Raw genomic sequence first — 18,831 nt, forward strand, 5'->3', positions numbered from 1 at the left:
GTGCAATTCGGTTTGAAAGTGAAATGACTTGGATTCAGTATAATTTACTACATTCATGTGCGAGATTAACTCATTTAAAACTGTACATTTTCATTGAGTAGACCTTTGATCTAAAGCGATGTACAGGGGGAGATTTGATCCTGTGACCTCTAGATCTGTTAGGGTGGTGTTACGACTTTAGCAATTGCATCCTCTCTAAAAACGTTGACACTTTTTTGGAAACTAAATGGGCGAAGCAGGTTCAGGCATGGCACTCGGGCAGCGCGCGTCATATCACCCATCGCCGTGCTCTCAGGCCATAGGCTCAGCTTGATAGGCGGCACTATAAAGACGCTCCATGCACGCACACTCATTGTCGTACCTGCTGTCTGCACTGCTGCCAGTGATGTGCGGTCCGTGGTGTTGATCGTGTTTGTTCGTTGTCTTCGCGTTGTTTCCGCGTCGTCATGTCCTCCTCGGATCTGGACGATGCGGGCGTCTCTAAGGATCTGGTGGATTGTCTCGATCTGCCCCCTGAGGAGTCTCCATCGGAGGACCTCTGCGCTGATGGCGAGGACTCGGGGAGTCAGGCGCAGTTCGCGATTGGCCGGGAAAGTAGCCAACCTGAAGGACTGGCCGGTGCACAGGATCCTGGACGCCCTGTACGATAAGGGAATAACACCGCCCTTTGGATGCAGCCACGAGGAACTGTTCATGTTCTTCCTGGATCACGACTGCTCCATCCGCACCCCTGGGCGCTCCCCCAGGTAAAGCGTTGGCGAAAGGGAAGTGGGGGCTCCGCTTCCCGTCCTACTGCCGTGCTGCCCGCGAAGAGGGCTCGCATCCGGGAGCCAATCCTGTCCACGAGCGACCCCCGTGATCCTGTGCTGGCTGCCCTCACGGACATCCAGCTTTTCCTTGATGACATGAGTTCCCGCAACGCCGTCCTGGAAGCTGGGGCGACAAGGGCTCCCGTTCCGACTTTCTCCGGTTTCGTGGGTGCTCCTGCGGCCTCCGACCGCGACGTGGTGCCACGGAGGAGCCTGGCCTCGGCTGTACTGGCTGCTGCCTCCGGTGTACCGTTCGTGTCCCCCGCGGCTGGCGTGTCAATACACCTTAGGAGCCAAATCCTTGCAGGTATGGATGTCAACCTGGTTCAGATATTGCTTGGTGCAACCGACCTTCTAGACCGACGTATGATTGACTGCGGGGACGTGTCCATGATCCTAAAGGGCAGCGACCCTAGAATGTCTAAGAACTTGACTCTGGCCAAATTCTGCGTGGCGTTCAGGGTTTACCGCGGTACGCTATGCGAGGTGTACCCCGAGCGTCGCGACGTACTGGACGACTACCTGGCTCAAATTTGCGATCTGGCCCTGCGCTACGGTGGTAGTTTGTTCTATGAATATCATAAATGTCTGTCCGCTAAGGCGGCCTTGCACCTCCAGAAATGGAATCAGCGGCAGGACTGGTCAGTGAGGGATCTAGATTTGGTGAGCCGTGTGTTTACTGGGCCCATGCCGCTCTCCTGCTCCATGTGCGGATCTCTGGCTCACTCCGTAAACCTGTGTCCCAGAACCGCATATGCGCCCATTGCTAAACCTGAGGCGACCCTGCAGGCCGTGTCTAGAGGTGGTCGGAAGAAGGTAGGGCCCTATCAGTCATCCGCAGCTAATCCACCGCTGTGTATCCACTTCAATGAGAATGTGTGTCATTTTGCTAACCGCAAATATCAAAAATCGTTGTTTTGTGATGTACTCTTGGATGGACGGACGTCCGTCGGACGTGACCGATGCTTTTAAGGTCATGCCACTCCATCCCTCTCAATGGCATTTGTTCGGTGTGCGCTGGCGCTGGAAGCTGTACTTTTCTGTTCAGTTAACCTTCGGCTGCCGCAGCAGCCCGCGCATCTTCGACACGCTGTCGGAAGCGCTGTGCTGGATCCTGTTAAATGTGCTCAAATTGCCTTTCGTCCTGGACCTTCTGGATGATTTTTTAGTGGTGGATTTTCTGTGCTCGCCTCCGCCCCGTTGCATTTCCGTGTTGCGGGAGACCTTCGACTCGCTGGGCGTCCCGTTGTCAGACGAAAACAACATAGGCCCGCTGACCTCGCTCGAGTTCCTTGGCATTCAGCTGGACAGCGTACAAATGAAGGCCTTGTTGCCCGCGGAGAAGCTCGAGCGCATTCGCTCCGTAATGGGGGCCACCTGCAGTGCCGTGGTCCATGAGGTAAACGCAAATTGCTGTCTCTGCTAGGGCATCTACACTTCGCAATGCGCATTATCCCTCAAGGGCGCGCTTTTGTTTCTCGGCTCCTTGACCTGAGCAAAATCAAATCTATTTGTATAGCCCCTTTTTACACGCAAGCATGTCACAGAGGGCTTCACATACACCCATAGAACTGCCCCTCAACCAACCTAAAACCCAAAACCGTAGTCAACCTGCAGGACACCCTGGCGCTCGACGTTGGATGCAGGTCGGATCTATCCTTCTGGCTCTCCTGTGCGCCGAATGGAATGGCATTTCGTTTTTCTATAACGATGAGCTAGAAACGTCCGCCGCCCTGGAGTTTTACACAGACGCCGCCCCGTCCGTCGGGTTCGGGGGGTTACCACGGTCATGAATGGTTCTGTGCTGCATGGCCCGTGGAGATCCTGTCTCTTCCGCCAGAGCACTATTCAAGCGCGCTTCACGAATTATACCCGATCGTCATCTCCTGTCTTTTGTGGGGGCATTTATGGTGCAGGAAAAAGATCTCCGTGTTCTGCAACAACGAAGCGGCGGTCTGTATAATCAACAAGGGAAGGTCTTCGGTGCCGTTCATTAACCGACTGGTCAGACGCCTCACTTGGACGAGCGTCCTGGGCAATTTTGTATTGCGCGCAGCCTACGTCCCTGGGCTTGCCAACCAATGCACTGATTCCCTATCTCGCTTCAAATTACAGGAATTCCGCGTGCTACGCCTTCACGCGTCGCCAACCGGCCTGGTATGCCCCAAGTTCCACCAAGCCGTGCTAGACTAGGGTCTGCTGGATCAGCTGAGGTGCTACAGCAGCATGTTTTGTCTGCCTGTTGCTACATGAGTTTGGGTGTGTGCACCTCCACATTAAAATCATACGATTCTGCCTGGCTTCAATTTTCTACGTACTGTGGTGCTTTCTCTGTGAGCCCTTTGCCTATGAATCTGTCCGTGCTGTGCGCTTTCATGGTGCACTGCTTCGAATCCCGTAAGCTGCAACCATCGTCCATCAAGGCATTGGTGGCAGGTGTCCAGTTCCACCTTCGGTGCGTGGATCCTTCGGCAGGCAGCCTTCTGGGGAGCCCGGCTGTCCGCCTCCTCATGAACGGTCTATGCAAGCAGAGGCCCGAAAGGAAAGACAAACGTCTCCCCATCACACTCCCTATACTGCACAAACTGGTGTCTGCTCTAAGACGGGGATGCTTTGTGGTTTACGTCGACGCTCTTCTCGAAACTGAGTTTCTCACGGCATTCTACGTGTTTCTGCGGTGCGGCGAATACACCACTAGATGCGCTGCCTTCGATCCGTCTTGCGATCTCACCATGTCCGATTTAATAATGGGAAGTGGGGTGTTCACCATAGTCCTGAAGCACAGCAAAACGGATGCAACATGTAAGGGCACTCCCATTGTGATTGGTCAAACTAACTGTACCTTCTGTCCATTTTCCTCCATGTGCCGGTACCTGTCATGCCGCCCCCGGGCAACACCCGATGAGCCCCTGTTAACCAGCGACGCAGTTGGCAAGGCCATGACCAGATCGTGGTTCTCGCAGCGGCTCCGGAACCTTTCCGAGCAACGTGGCCTGTCCCCGGAGCTGCACACAGCGCATTCCTTCCGGATTGGGGCGGCCACCTCGGCTTCTGCGAAGGTGCCCACGTCTTCGCTGAAACTGATGGGCCGTTGGTCGTCATCGGCTTACGAGCGCTACGTGCGCCCCAACGCATCGGATATTGTGGATGCGCAGAAGCTGATGAGCGCATGAACGGACACCTATGCGTAGACCATGTGAGCTATGTATGTACAGCTGTTTCGCAATTAAATGCTTGATTAGACAACGCTCAGTATTCTTACCTAGGCGCTCGAGCTGAGCAGGTCTGAGAACTTCAGCGACCAATGTGATCCGCATGTATCCCGTGGTGGGTGGCTTCGTACATTGCCAATGGTAGTATGTGTCTTCGGATCTCCATGTAGCAGTGGTGATCCGCAGACGTGCTCTGATGCGCTAAGTAGCATCAGAATCCACAGTGTCTGCATGGAGATATCCGTTGAGATGACCTGGACTCCCAGGGAACAGCGGATGCTCCGCTGACACATTTATCTCACATCCTCATGTAACATCCCATATCTGGTGCACGTACACAGGCGCCTTTGCATACATCCTTGGGGTCGCCGACGGGCGCTAGAGGGCATAAAGAGGTGGCATAAATCTGCCCTGTATAAGATGAGAAGGCTACCGGATCATTAGTGATAGAATGTCTCGTGGGAACTCCGTTGCCAATGCGAATGCATGTGCACGCTCTAAGGCAATCGGGGAGTACCTCAGGAGATACCCGGATACCGTCCGGGAACAGCATGGTGTGGGCGCGGTGCCTGTGTGCTGTCACAAATTTTGTTTTCCTTCCCACTAGATAACATATCCCCATTCCAGCATGGTGCTGCCTTCCCGTACATCCATCACGCGTCGGATGAGAAGGGTACCGGAAAGATGGTCGGTGCGGGGGGCGGTTGCGGGCGCACGTCACGTCGAGCACTGGGTCTTGAGGGCTGTGCGCGTGGGCCGGCTCAGCGGGCCGCACATCAGATGGTATGCGACGTTAAGGATATGCACACATAGCCTTAGTCACCGTAATGGTAGCATGACCGTAGCATAGCTTACTTGAGAGAGGCGGCGCCTTCCAGCGAGGGGGTTCAAATAGGTCCAGGTGTGCAAATCATGCCATCAAAACTTGATCTGCGTAAGTCCCAAGGGTTCAAAGTATCTAACCATGTAAAGTAATTCGTCCAAATACAATGTTTTACGTTCATGAATAGCCATTATCCTTTGTTTCATTATGCAAGTTAGCCGACGGAAGAAACAACTTGTTCACATAAAAGTGTTTTTTTCTCCGGTTAGCAACGGAGTATTTACAATATGAAGGCATCAACATGTCCGTTGAACCCTCCCCTTTTGATTGACACCTTGTTTGACCCAATAGGAGCTTCCATGCCCCGTTGACAGCCCTCTAAAGCCAACTAGGTCTGTGCGTCCTGCGCCCCCCCCGCCCCCCCCCCCCCCCCCCCACACTCGTTCTAAACAAATTTCTCGAACTGGCTTCGACTGGCTCTGAAATTAGCTTGTTAGCCTTGTAGCTGACAGCTAGCTGAAAATGCCAATACCTCATTTGTATGCGTCTGTGGAGCTTTCAAAATAACAGTCGATTGCGCAATATGGTTGACAGAATCAGTGTTCTTTGTGCGCCAATCCTTGGAATCAGATAAAGCACTCCAATGTGTTCATGCTTCAGTTTTTGTGTTTCAGTAATACTAATTAGGGATTTAGCTATTATATATGATAGTTCTAAGTACCACCTTTCATTAGAGATAACAATTATGAAAAATAATACCTTTTTATTTGACCTTGACCTTGGTTACAAAGGGTCATTTTGGAGTCTCCAAAAGACCCTTTTAGAAAATGCCTGGATGTACTCTTACAAAAACGTGTCAAATATGAATATATTGTGGTATTATGTTTGACTTTTGATTTGAATTGGGTAAGGCTTCAACCTGTGGTCCAATTTAGTCTTCCAGCTAATACCTACCACCTCTAGGCCTCTTCAGGCCTCTGTTTTCAAAACAAAATCTAGGCGGAAATAGAAATTTTCACTTTCCTTGTGTTCAAGCTTCTAATACTCAACACCAGTAGGACTGACAGGGGTCCTGACAACAGGGGAAATAACTTCAGAGTGTCAGCTTTCAAAAGAGATCATTTACATGCATGTACTCCAAATGGTTCAAGAACAGCTTTCAATTTACTTTGGGTATGCTGTTTAGGCATTTTCAGGCAAATTTAACAGGAACATGAAAAGGTTAACATACTTGTCGGTGTTTCTTTTCATTCAAATTTGGATGGGTAGTTAATAACACATTATTCGGTGGTGTGGTGAACTTGAAACTCGTTTTTAATTCCACTTTACAGGATCTTTAATGGAAATTATGATCTATTTCTCCCTTGTCTTGCTTACTTGATACATTCTTTCATTCAAGCACTCACTTTGTCAGCCATTAGCGCTGCCATAGCTCGTCCAGTCTCATGGTAGTCCATGTCACTCTTGTTTGGGCCCACCAGGACAAAAACAAATCGGACAGGCACAGGGGCTTCCAGAGCCGAGTCCAGGACCACCGCCTCCTTCAGACGCACAAATGCCATTGTAGGGCGCTCCAGGAAGTCAAGAGCTCCTGGACTCACACACACACACACACACACACATACAAACAGTAGTCAGTTAAGGCCAACATACAGGACTACAGGGCACCATTATTTGACCAAAAGTTGATAAATGAAGGCAGTCCTGTTCATCAGTGAGATCATGTCATCACATATGTTTACTTACCTACTAGAACCATGGAGGCTTCTATACTGTCAGATACATCTCTCTGAAAAAATTATGATTTATGATAACAACTTTAAATAAATTAGCACTTTTAGTGTGTAGACTAGTGAGTGAGGTGCCACAGTACACTACTGAACTTACCATCTCTTTAACTGAGAAGGTCTGCATCTCCGTTCCGGTCGTCAAGGCTTGGCTCTCTGAAGTGCTTGATTGACTAAGCAGAAATAATTCCACATTGAATTAGCCTTAACATAATGTTACTTCAAGTTAGTTAAGTATACTTATGCTAGTCTAGTTCCACCTGTATTATCATATTTGACCTGCGGTTCTGCAGTAGAGCTCTGAGGACCCCATCCCGGTCACCAGACCTGATTTCCTTCTTGCTGACTAGAGCATCCACCATTTTCTCAGCTATACTGGATAGACTTCTCTCTTCACGATCCAACATCACTACACCTGAAAACATCATTACCACAGCAAATGTCAAATGTGTGTAAGTCTCAATAGAAATGTAAAGATGCATTCCGTGAGTGAAAAAGAATGTGTGTAGAAAAGAGGTTGGAGCCAGATTGAAAATGGAAAGAACTGTGTTTGAATACCTTACAGTGTACTGCCAGATCATTAAAAAAAAATATATATGAAAAACATTTGCCAAATACACATTGTCAATAGTGAACCTACTATCTGCAAAATGGTCATAGATTTCAGGTCTGTGATCTGCACTGGTGCAAAATGCCCTGCAGTCAGTTGGTGTGTGTTAATTACATGGATGGAATTTTTTTTTTAATTTGAGCATGATCTCGAGGCAAAGAGATTAATAGAAAATGTGAAACTATATTAGTTCTATAGTATATACTATCTATATTATGTTGGAATGACAACTCCTGCAATAATGTCATTGCAGGATAATATTACACTACATAGTTTTTTAGATACATTTGGATAATCAGCCAAATGATATACTTGTTTGTATATTTGTTCTTGTAGTTACAACAGTGATTTGAGATTATACAGGAATGCAAAATAATGTGAGTCATACATGTATTTTATAAAGACCAATTTCAAGAAAGGATTGTATCATTGAAAATCCATAAAACTTTTCAGCGCTTTATTTAAGCACTGGTTGCGCAATTTTTATCTACTAGGTACTGCATTGAATTATGTACATTTACATAACATTTACATTTAGTCATTTAGCAGACACTCTTATCCAGAGTGACTTACAGTAAGTACAGGGACATTCCCCCGAGGCAAGTAGGGTGAAGTGCCTTGCCCAAGGACACAACGTCATTTGTGTCCGGCACGGCCAGGAATCGAACCAGCGACCTTCTGATTACTAGCCTGATTATCTAACCGCTCAGCCTGACTCCCTACAATAGATTAGAATAAATATATGCATTCTATGAAAAGCTGACACCACACAACACGGTTGCAGTTGTGAGATAGAGTTATAGAAATCCAATATATCTACTATATCTTTTAATCATTTATAATTCTACCACCGCTGAATTGAGAGGTGAGAGGGCGTGTTGCTCTCCAGTAGGTTAAAGAAGTACTTTAAAGTACTCCATTCTGAAATCTAAGGATGCAGTTACTTAGTATGTGAGACCGAGTACCATGTCAGAGCCAAAGTAGCTGTGTCTGTGTGTTTGTAATATGCGCTGTGAAAGCAAGGGAGACGAGAAGTATTCTGTAACACCTAGACTTCTAAAGCCCAGTTCGGGGACTGTCCAGCAAACGGTGTCAAACTGATTAAAAAAGCAGGTAAACAAGGCTTTTATAGTGCAGTTGAATCCTGACCTGTGTTCATGGTGCGTCGGAGTTGAATCAGGCTCTTGAATGTTAGGTATGAGATGTGTGAGGGTCCCCATCCTCCAGCATCAGGGTTGTAGTTCTCTTCATAGCCCATCCATCGGCCAGTCTCCTGCCAGTAGCCCTGCTGGTCCTGCTTCTTCATTATCTCGTTCAATTCCACATAAGCCTGAAGAAACATGCAAGTACTAAAAATGACTGGCATGATTTAGACAATCACATATTTCCAGAAACACCAAAGTTGAAGCCATGGTGTTCTGTTGGCAAATATATGAATGGCATGTTCCTATGTTTTTGACATGTAAGTCAAATACATCTACTCTGAACATTGCAGCACAAAACAAGTTTACTGGTTGAGCAATGATTTGGGTCATTTTGAAAATGTACTGTTCTTCATGATAACCTACAAGGTAGCCATTTGATATTCTGTGCATGAGTTAGCTCCATCACTTAACATGCCATTTTTGGCTGTTCACATTTTATGCTCTGAAGGAAGTGAAGTTGCATTCATATACCCCAATTTGTGAATTGCCAATTGAAAGGTTGTCTAGCAAGTAATTCCTCGTTTGATGATGCCTTAAGCAATGGAAATCAGGCGAAACCGTAGAGTTTTTTGTGTAGACTTCGACCGAATCCCAATACTCTGTCTAACCCCTACCCCTTATAGCCCTTAGTTTACCCCAGCCTTTGTGTCTCGAAACTGAGGGGTAAGGGCTACATAGCCATATGAAATGAGACACCACTTGGTTACGTATTGTAACAACCACGACTATGGTCGTATGAACGAGTCAAGACGACTTGGATGTCCACAGTTATATTTCTTTATTTGCACAACTGGGCTGTTGTTCTGGCCACAGCCCACACAGCGTAACCAGCACGCTAGAAACAAACAGTAAATCAAATACGTCTTCTCACTCTTCAAGCCAAAACACAAGAGAGAGATATCAAGACAGTCGCTCTGATTTATAACTTCCCAACCCTGCGAGATTACCCAACATCCCCCCCAACCTTACTGTCTCCTCTGAACTCTGAATGCATGAAAACAATAACTACAACACAGGGTCGTTACATAGCCCCCCCTTTCTAAACCCTAGCACCTAGGGTTACAAAGAAAAATCCTTGAAACGACCCAGGGGTCGCGTCTGTCTCTTGGGCCTCCCTGTGGTTCCCACCAGCGTTGCCCCTGACCCCTCATCTGGCCCAATGTCATTTTCAGCCCCCTCAGAGGCAGCCCCCTCCCCAGGCTCAGGTTGCGTTAGAGTCTCTGAGTTAGGCTGTTCCTGTGGGCGCACAGCAGGGTCCTCAACTCCATTCACCACTGTTACCCTCCCTCTGTACGGAGCTAACCGGTCCCGGTGTACCACCACCTTCCTCCGCCGTGGTGGAACTTCAACACGTTACGTTACCTCCCCCACCCTTTCCAACACCAGGCAGGGTCCCACCCAGGCACTGTCCAGCTTCGGGCATCGCCCTTTCTTGCGCATGGGATTGTGAAACCACACGCACTCACCCGCCCCAAAGTGCCTTCCTTTAGCATGTGAGTCATAGCGGCGCTTTTGACGCACCCCTGCACTCTCAAGTTGCTCTCTTGCAAAGTTGTGTGCCACTTCCAACCTGTTCTGCAAGCAACGAGCGTAATTCGGGCCAGGCGCGATCACGTCCTCGTCATCCGGGGGGCGGCCAAACGTCAGTTCGGCTGGAGGGCGCAACTCCCGACCTAACATTAGTAGTGCTGGGGAGCAAGAGGTCGAGTCCTGAACTGCCGACCTACACGCCATGAGAATGAACGGCAAGTGAGTGTCCCAGTCTCTCTGGTATTTTGAGGTCACAATAGCCAGCTGCTGCCCTAATGTCTTGATAAACCTCTCAACCAACCCGTCGCTTTGAGGCCGCAGCGGGGTAGTGCGCGTTTTTTATACCCCTAATCGTTTACACAGAAGCCACTGCAGGGCTGAGTGATGCGTCCGGACCATGAACGGCAGGCCCCCCAGGTAGTACCTGAAGTGGCGTACTGCTGCAACAACGGCCAACAGCTCCCTCCTGGTCACACAGTAGCGTTTCTCGGCCTTATCAAATGTTCTGCTGTAGTAAACTACTACATGTTCTCCATCCGGACCCTGTTGAGCCAGCACAGCCCCCAAGCCCTCATTGATTGCATCAGTGTCCAGGATGAATGGACGTTTTGGGTCCGGGGCGGCCAGGACAGGGGCCTCCGCCAGGGCGTGTTTGAGAGCTTCAAATGCATGCTGGTGTCCCTCAGTCCACTGGAAAGGCATGTCCCTTTTGAGGAGGTGATTTAAAGGAGCTGCTATCCCAGCAAACCCCTTCAAAAACCTGCGATAGTAGGATGCCAGCCCCAGGAAGCTCTTAACTTCTTTTTTCTCTTTTGGGACTGGCCACCCCCTCACAGCCTCCACTTTGTCTGGCACTGTGCCAATGCCCTCACCCCCCAACAGATGACCCAGGAAGACCACCTCCCTCTGCATGAAATGACATTTTTCAGGGTGTAACCTTAGCCCCGCTCCCGCGATCCTCTCTAACATCCGCCTAAGTGCCCCCAGGGCCCCTTCGAACGATGTTCCGTGCACCAAGATATCGTCCAGGTACACAACACACTCATGTCCAGGGACATCGGCCAAAACTCTGTCCATCAGCCTCTCAAAGGTGGCAGGAGCATTACAGAGGCCGAAGCAAAGCACCTTGAACTGCCAAGGCCCTTTGTCCGTGGAGAAGGCTGTCTTTTCCCATGCCCCTGGTGAGAGGGGTACCTGCCAGTAGCCACTGCGCAGGTCGAGGGAGGAAAACCACGAAGACCCTCTCACGTGGTCTAACGACTCGTCGATCCTTGGTAGGGGGTAAGAGTCTTTTGTGGTAACAGCATTTAGTTCTGTAGTCAACACAGAACCTGAGTTTACCCCCTTTCTTAGGCATCATTACTGGTGCAGACCAAGGGCTATCTGATGGTTCAATGAAATCAGCCTGCAACATGTCCACAATAGCTGTATCCGCTGCTTCTCTCCGGGCCAGGGGAATACGACGGGGCCGAATTTTAATAGGGCGGGCGTCCCCAGTGTCTATCTCGTGCTGAGCTAGGTGAGTCTGCCCTACCTTATCTTCCCCCCAAGCAAAGCTGTGTCTAAATTCCAACAGCAGCTCCTTTAACTGTGTCTGTTGTCCCTCATCCAGGCCCTGGCGGTTTTTTAGCCTCACAGCCTCGACGGCGTCGATTGCCTCCTCCCCTCCTTCGCTGGGCAGAGGGGGTGGGAGGACCAGGGTGTTTACAGCCACTGGGCTATCTGTGCCTGTGCTATCATGGGGAGTGAATGGTGTTGCTGCTGGAGACAGCTGCTGGGATGGCACAATGACCAAGGGGGCAGCTGGGACGACTGGTCTAGTTTCCCCTAGCTTGACTGAAGATGGAGGGGCAATCCTTTCCCCCCCCAGGCCCCCCAAAGGTGCCATTCCCACTGTGTGCCCCCCCGACAGCTTCAAGGTGCCTAAAGCTAAATCCAACTGGGCCCCACATTTTTTCAAAAAGCCCATTCCCAGTATACACAGGTCCTGCACCGCTGCCACCCACACTGGACACCCCACAGTTTTTCCTCCCACAGTCACAGACAGCTGACACTTTCCCAACATGGGGGCTAACTCACCCTTGACAGCTCGCAGCTGGACGGGAGTTTGCTCCACCCGTACCCCAGCCGGAAGTATGTCTGGTCACTGTAGAGCCTGTGTCAACCAAGGCTAAACATTCTACCCCCTCTACCTTGACACAGACATTGCAGAAGTCTCCCACGGTAGTGCGTCCCACCACAGCTACTGGACTAGGGAATGTGGGAACAGCCGTAACAGGTGGAAGCAGGTCTCCATCCCCTTGGCTGCACTGCTGGGTGTCTCCTCTCCTTACTGCGGGTTCGGGGGCTGATGGGTGGGCCCGCGCTGCCCCCTGCGCGAGAACCCGTTGTCGTTTCCCTGGCGACGGGAGGATCTGTCACACTCTCTCCGAATGTGGCCAGGCTGGCCACAACCCCAGCAGACAAAGGGAGTTGAGCTGACATTTTGTTGTTGCCTGGGGCCCTGCTCAATGACGAGTGAAGCAGCCTTGACCAAACTGCCCATCTCGTCCATCCACTCTGGCTTGGCCATCCCGGGTGCCCAGACTGCTGCAGCATTCACCTCTGGTTGGCCGGCCACGCCCTCTCTCTCTCCTTCACCCCAGATCAGCTCCCTCTTCCTGGCTATCTCCACTGCAGCCCGCAGAGTCTGTGGTTCCGCCATCTGAACGTGCTTTCACAGTTCGGTGGGGGAGAGCGCCCTGACAAAACTGTCCCGTGTTAGCTCATCCTGCACCCCACACGGCATAGTTGCATACGCCCGCTGGGTCAGGCTCAGAATACAGCTCGCCAACGCCTTCACCGATTCCCCCGGGAGTCTCTTTTTGTTGCTCAGTTCAATCCGCAACATATTAGCTTGTGCATCGTCACCGAAACAGCTCTCCAACGCCTCCACAAGCGCCCCGAAGTCACCCCTCTCGCTAGGGGCTAGTGTCAGCAGGCACTCCGACGCCTCCTCTGTCAGACTTAGAGCAAGCTGTAGTGCCTTAGTCTCATCCGACCACCTTCCAGCTCTAGCCAAAAGCTTTAGCCAAAACCTCCCATTTGCCTTGTCCATTAAACTTCAGCGGCTTAACCGCTATCGTGGCTAACAGGACTAGGGCACCGCCATCTTTGTTTACATGGCTAGGCCCAGCCGCGACCGCCCCCGCTGACGTCAAAGCCTCCGTCAGCTCGACATCCGGCCTGGACGTGTGGCGCGAAGGGAACCCCGCAAGTTCTGCCATCTTGCTGACAATTTTACCTTCGCCAACTGGCCCTCCAGCTCTTCCACCTTAGCTGCCGTCTGAGCTTCCCGCTTATGCACCCCAGGCACATCGCATGGCTCTTCTTTAATCTTCCGCCTCGCCCCCGACATCATGACCTCAGACAAGGTGCACACGAAAGCTAGCCACCACCGGCCTATACTGAACTCCGCTAACGCACGCGCCGAGTTGATCCGTCTTGTAGTTCGACTTTGACTTCTGACACCAATGTAACGACCACGACTATGGTCGTATGAACGAGTCAAGACGACTTGGATGTCCACATTTATCTTTCTTTATTTGCACAACTGGGCTGTTGTTCTGGCCACAGCCCACGCTGCTTAACCAGCACGCTAACAACAAACAGTAAATCAAACACGTCTTCTCACTCTTCAAGCCAAAACACAAGAGAGAGATATCAAGACAGTCGCTCTGATTTATAACTTCCCAACCCCGCGAGATTACCCAACATCCCCCCCAACCTTAGTGTCTCCCCTGAACTCTGAATGCATGAAAACAATAACTACAACACAGGGTCGTTACAGTATATTGATCTCCAAAGCAAGTAGTGTTATGCACTGATATCAAACAAAATTCCTTTGAAATTTGCTGCTAATGGAGTTTAATTAAAACGGTAGACATGCATGAAGTCCATTCAAGGCTAATCAGAGAAATGCGGGACTGTTGTGCAAATCAGCAATGTAACGTTAGTGTAGCAAACTAGCTATTTTTAAAAATGTTTCAATTAAGAACATGGTTGCAAATACGTATGTACAGGACTGTGTAAAGCACCAAACAAGACTGTCATCATTTTTTTTTTTATCAATTATTTAAGCCGAAAATATTAAATGGACTCTCTGGATCATCTGTCCGCCATTGTTGCAGGTAGCGCAGTATAACATACCCCTTGGTTTCAAGTAAGCTCCCGAGCTCACTTGGTTTTAAGGGCTGTATACCCCTTCGTCTTAGCCCTAGCCCTCGATCAGAAAAAGTATTGGGACACCACTTACTCTCATGGGGACGCGCAAAACTAGGGGTAAGGGGTAGGGGTAAGACAGAGTATTGGGATTCAGCCTAAGTCTACACAACAACAATTGTAGCTAATACTCTTCCAGCTGTACCTACTGAAATAAAGTATCCACTTTAAATATCGTCTTAGTCTGGTGGCAAATTCTGCTACAACATTAGATGGCCAGCATTTCATCCAAACTGAAATCCATGCTCACCTGGCCGTATTGGCATTCGCAATCTCTCGCTTGTCCGCTTTTCTTTAATGAGTTTGTCATAGAAAGCTATTCACTTTGTAGGACTATTTAATTTCCACAAACCACTCATCAGAGCAATACACAGGATTTCAACTCTACACAGGATTTCAACTCCACACAGTAGGCCTATCGCGTGAGATCAGTTGTTTAATCACATCGTAGCTGATAATTTTCCAGTTACACTGAAAAAGGTATAGGCTACATTTTCAATATTATTGTCACATACAATATTATTGTCTTTCTCTTAGTTAGCTAGCCAGCATTTCATCTATAAAGACAACCCTGTTGTTCAAGAGCTTAGTTGAGCTATGCTAAATGCTGTGTAGCCTGTGGTGCAGCTCAATGCTATCTATAGTGCCTGCTCAACATAGCTGAAAGGGATCAATTGCGAAACAAGAGGACATTTTTTATCCCCCAAGTGTTTATCCTATCAACGTCAACCCCAGGGATACTTCCCTCCCTTGGATTCTGAAAAGGACACCTGCAAAATTTGAACTCTGCACAGTGCCCGGTCCTCAAGATAATCGTGGGGAACTCGCTACCCTAAAATTCCATTATAAAAATACACAGACACATACACAGATTTCTGGCAGATTAGATAGATGTGTGAGAAGTGGGAAAGGGAATTAAGCACCTTCCACAAATCAATTTGTCTGACACAGATTACTGTTTCAAACTATGCAAGCAAAATTCCAGTTACTGTCAATTTTGCCAGTACCATTTGTCAAACAACATTGTTTACTTTAGACAGCACCAAATTGCTGCTGCTTTTCCAAAACATAATCCAAGATGACTATGCAGGTTCATGATGTTTTTATTTGCATGTCTGATATTTCTGTGCAACAGTAGTGATGTTTAGTTTTTATTGATACTTTTTTAGTCCAAAGAAAAATTATGTTAAAAAGGGGACCTGTCAATTTCCTGTTTCGGGTATTATACTTCAGAAGGCTTTATAAAATTGTTAATCAAATTTAAAATATATATCCATATTTGCTTGATCTACCGAGTAATAAGTAAAACAAGTTCAAAAAAGGAAAAGGCTTTTTGGTGAATCAATGGTAGCTATAATTTTCAATGTATTCAGGATGAGATCATGTGAGACCGTGATCACTCAAGGGACCTCCTTTAGAACTTTCAACAAAGTGTTTGTTTTCTACACAGGGTGGACACACAGTCCCTCAGACATGGAGAGAGGAAAGTGAGGAGGGAATTGACCAAGGCACCATCATGCTCTGCTTGTGGTCACGACAACGATGATGGCCAGTTGTGTCTATAATGTAAACATGGTGGCAGGGTGACTTTACACAACATTGTGACTTTTCGCCAGGCTTGTCACAAGCGTCCGATGTTCTATTGCTCCACCAGTTTCCGATATAAAGATGACTGATGACTTGTTGAGCATGTTTGGATTGTAAACACACAACGTGTGCCTGTGGCTTCAAAGGACAGTGGAGTGTGTTTGACTTTTATTACATGTGTAATTGCATCTGTGTTTGCATGGGGAATATTTGTGTATGTGTATAATAGTGTATTATGTTCTACTGTGGCACAAGAAAAAAGAATTGACACTTCCTATATCTTTTTCAAGCCTCCCATGAATAGGCACACCAATTGTAACCAATCAAAGCCACCGTGTATCACAACCTCACCTGACACTCTCCTCTGGGATTGGCGTTGGTATTCACGTTAAGAGTAGCTGGAACACAGGAAGAGAGAAATCATTTTTTAAGATGGACTATCATCTTCACTATATTCAGATGCAGTAGAATGGATAAAAAATTGAGGGAATTTGGGATGAGTAAATTCTTGGGCGGATTCAGATTATATAGTTTGGTTTTGGCAAATGGCATGTGCATTATCTGCAATATTCCATCTTCCTTGTTACAAAAATCCTTTTCTGTTGTATCTGACAACAGCGTGTCTTTCTTACAACACAAAACAAAGCAAAGTCAAGGTTAGAAGAGACAGATCTGACTGACTAGACTGTGTTCTTGGTGTGTATCTGCACATGCCTGTGTTTACAAAATCTTAAATGCCCCGACACTGGGTGAGTGAAGAACGATCCATAATGTCTGCTTTGAGAGAATGTGTGGACTTCTGTTGTAATTAATTTTTTACAAAGAACACATTTTATTAACTGCATTGAAAGACATGGTTTCTTTCAAAGTTTCATTGTTTCTCTGGCTTTGCTGTGTGTTAACAATGGATTTAGGTGTTTCAACACCCATTGACACTTCCCTGCTGTATGACTATGTTAAGCTTGTGTTCTGCTCCTCTCTTTCACCAACCGTCTCTGGAGGGGATCCCTCACTGAATTGCTCCTCCCAAGGTTTCTTCCATTTTTTCTCCTCAAGTGAGTTTTTTCTGGGAGTTTTTCCTGTCTTCCTTGAGGGTTTGGGTTGGTTGAGGGGCAGTTCTATGGGCGTATGTGAAGCCCTCTGTGACATGCTTGTGTGTAAAAAAAGGGCTATACAAATACATTTTGATTTAATTTGATTTGGTAAATAAAGTAAAACAAATGCCACAAATAATTGGACCAGTTTATGACTTGAGGGAGGTCTGCCCACTGCCTGGCAGCCAAGCAAAAATACCTAGCTACCAAACAAGCTTACAATTTTCAGGGCAACAGTGATAGTATGGCTTGCTAGCATAACCCGTTTATTAGGATATACTCTAATTTCACTAGCAGTGCATTCCGAGTAATATTTGTACACTATGTTTTTGAATGCTATATTTGCATTTCACTTGTGTGCATTAGCTGCAATTCAAGCATGCTTCCCATGAGCAATATGAGCTCTGGATAAGAGCGTCTGCTTAATGACTAAATGTAATAAAAACATTTTAAATGCTGAACCTCTTTGCCCCTCCAACAATATGAGGTCAATAGAATTACCGTCTCACTGTAATGTATCCATCATATTTGATTTCTAATCAAAATTAATTAAAACATCAAGATTAAACTATTATTATTTTGCCTCTTTTATTAAGGACACAGCAGCAACCAAACATTGTGACATTATCCCTATCTGAAATACAGTATAAATCCTATCAACTATTGTTTAAATTTCCTATCCACTCCTACAACTGTAACTTCTTGCATACATACATGAAAGTATAACCTGTTGGAGAAGTGAATTCTGAATTTCAACCGACCAGGAGAAATACTGAGTAAACGTCAGGACATGATTCTCAACACAGCTGTATAATAGGATTGTAAAAGATGTAAAGGTTGTGTACATGTAATTGGTGTTATGGTTGCTATTTACTTCAGTTTTCTTTTGAGGATTTTTACAAACCCAGACTTAACACAAGAATAAGAACAAAATATGTGCTGTCCTAAAATCTACAGGATCTGACTGACAGTCCCCTCCCTCAGCTCCCTCAGCTCATCTCAGTGCACAACAGAGATGTGAGAAACGTCTATCAATGTCTGTCATTTTAAATTGCGTTTTTTGTTGTTGCTAATCTACAGGTGTTGCAATTGGATAATTTAATTATGTAAGGCAAAGCTCGTCACCACATCATCAAGAAGTAGCTGATGGAGCTTCTGTGTGATGACAGCTGTAAACTTACAGTCAAGTGGTCTTATGTAGAACCCTGCAATCTCTGAACAAGGCTCTTTAATATTATGGCTAGTGTCTAATGTTATATTTCATACAATATTATGAATAATTGATTTTTATGGAAGTCCCTAAGTTTCATTGTCACAATACTAGGAGTAGGACAATAATATGCTTTATTATTGAATCACTATGTATGATATATATCTTAATTACTTTTTACTGACATATTCTTGTGTTAGTACATGATAAGAGTAATACAAACAAAAGTGATATAAAAGTTTTTCCTTACCTGCACACTAATCCAACCACAGTGACTAGGGGAATTACTTTTCAGAACAGAAGCCAACTATACAAACACCTCCTCTTTATAACAGTGTATAAAGATGAGGTGTAATATCCGACTTATAGGATGAATGGAACACATACACACACACAGGGCATGTGTTCCTGATCTCACCCATAATATTGATAGTAAATAGGGTTCTTGATAACTATAGACCAGACGTACTGTCCCATTATCCCACCTCCATCTTATCATATTTGTTGGTCATGTTTGGGATAAACAAAGGCTAGGGGCCACCCTAGACATGTTCACCTTCAAGATCCTCATAGATGTTGAAGCTTTGAAAGAAGGAGTCTCTGTCATCCTCCTCCATTCCTTCCTCATCCTGTCCCATTGACATTTTATAGCAGTAAGATTCCCCAAACTGAGACCTGTGTGACAAAGACCTGTTTAATGTGAA

At 47.0% G+C, this 18,831-nt stretch overlaps 1 protein-coding gene across 1 annotated transcript in view; it reads right to left on the reverse strand.

Moving 5' to 3' along the window:
* The window catches only part of slc4a1b (solute carrier family 4 member 1b (Diego blood group)), a 50,226-nt gene extending 31,754 nt beyond the window's left edge, over positions 1-18,472 (reverse strand). The window contains exons 1-7 of the mRNA XM_062474709.1: positions 18,378-18,472; positions 16,175-16,221; positions 8,391-8,571; positions 6,911-7,046; positions 6,732-6,804; positions 6,591-6,633; positions 6,251-6,435 (exon numbers count right to left, since the gene is read on the reverse strand). Coding sequence (XP_062330693.1) covers positions 6,251-6,435; positions 6,591-6,633; positions 6,732-6,804; positions 6,911-7,046; positions 8,391-8,547 — 594 coding nt within the window. The 5' untranslated portion in view covers positions 8,548-8,571; positions 16,175-16,221; positions 18,378-18,472. The remainder of the gene's footprint in view (positions 1-6,250; positions 6,436-6,590; positions 6,634-6,731; positions 6,805-6,910; positions 7,047-8,390; positions 8,572-16,174; positions 16,222-18,377) is intronic.
* Between the last annotated feature and the right edge of the window lie 359 nt (positions 18,473-18,831).

The sequence above is a fragment of the Osmerus eperlanus genome, chromosome 12 (genome assembly GCF_963692335.1).
Source record: "Osmerus eperlanus chromosome 12, fOsmEpe2.1, whole genome shotgun sequence".
Lineage (NCBI taxonomy): Eukaryota > Metazoa > Chordata > Actinopteri > Osmeriformes > Osmeridae > Osmerus > Osmerus eperlanus.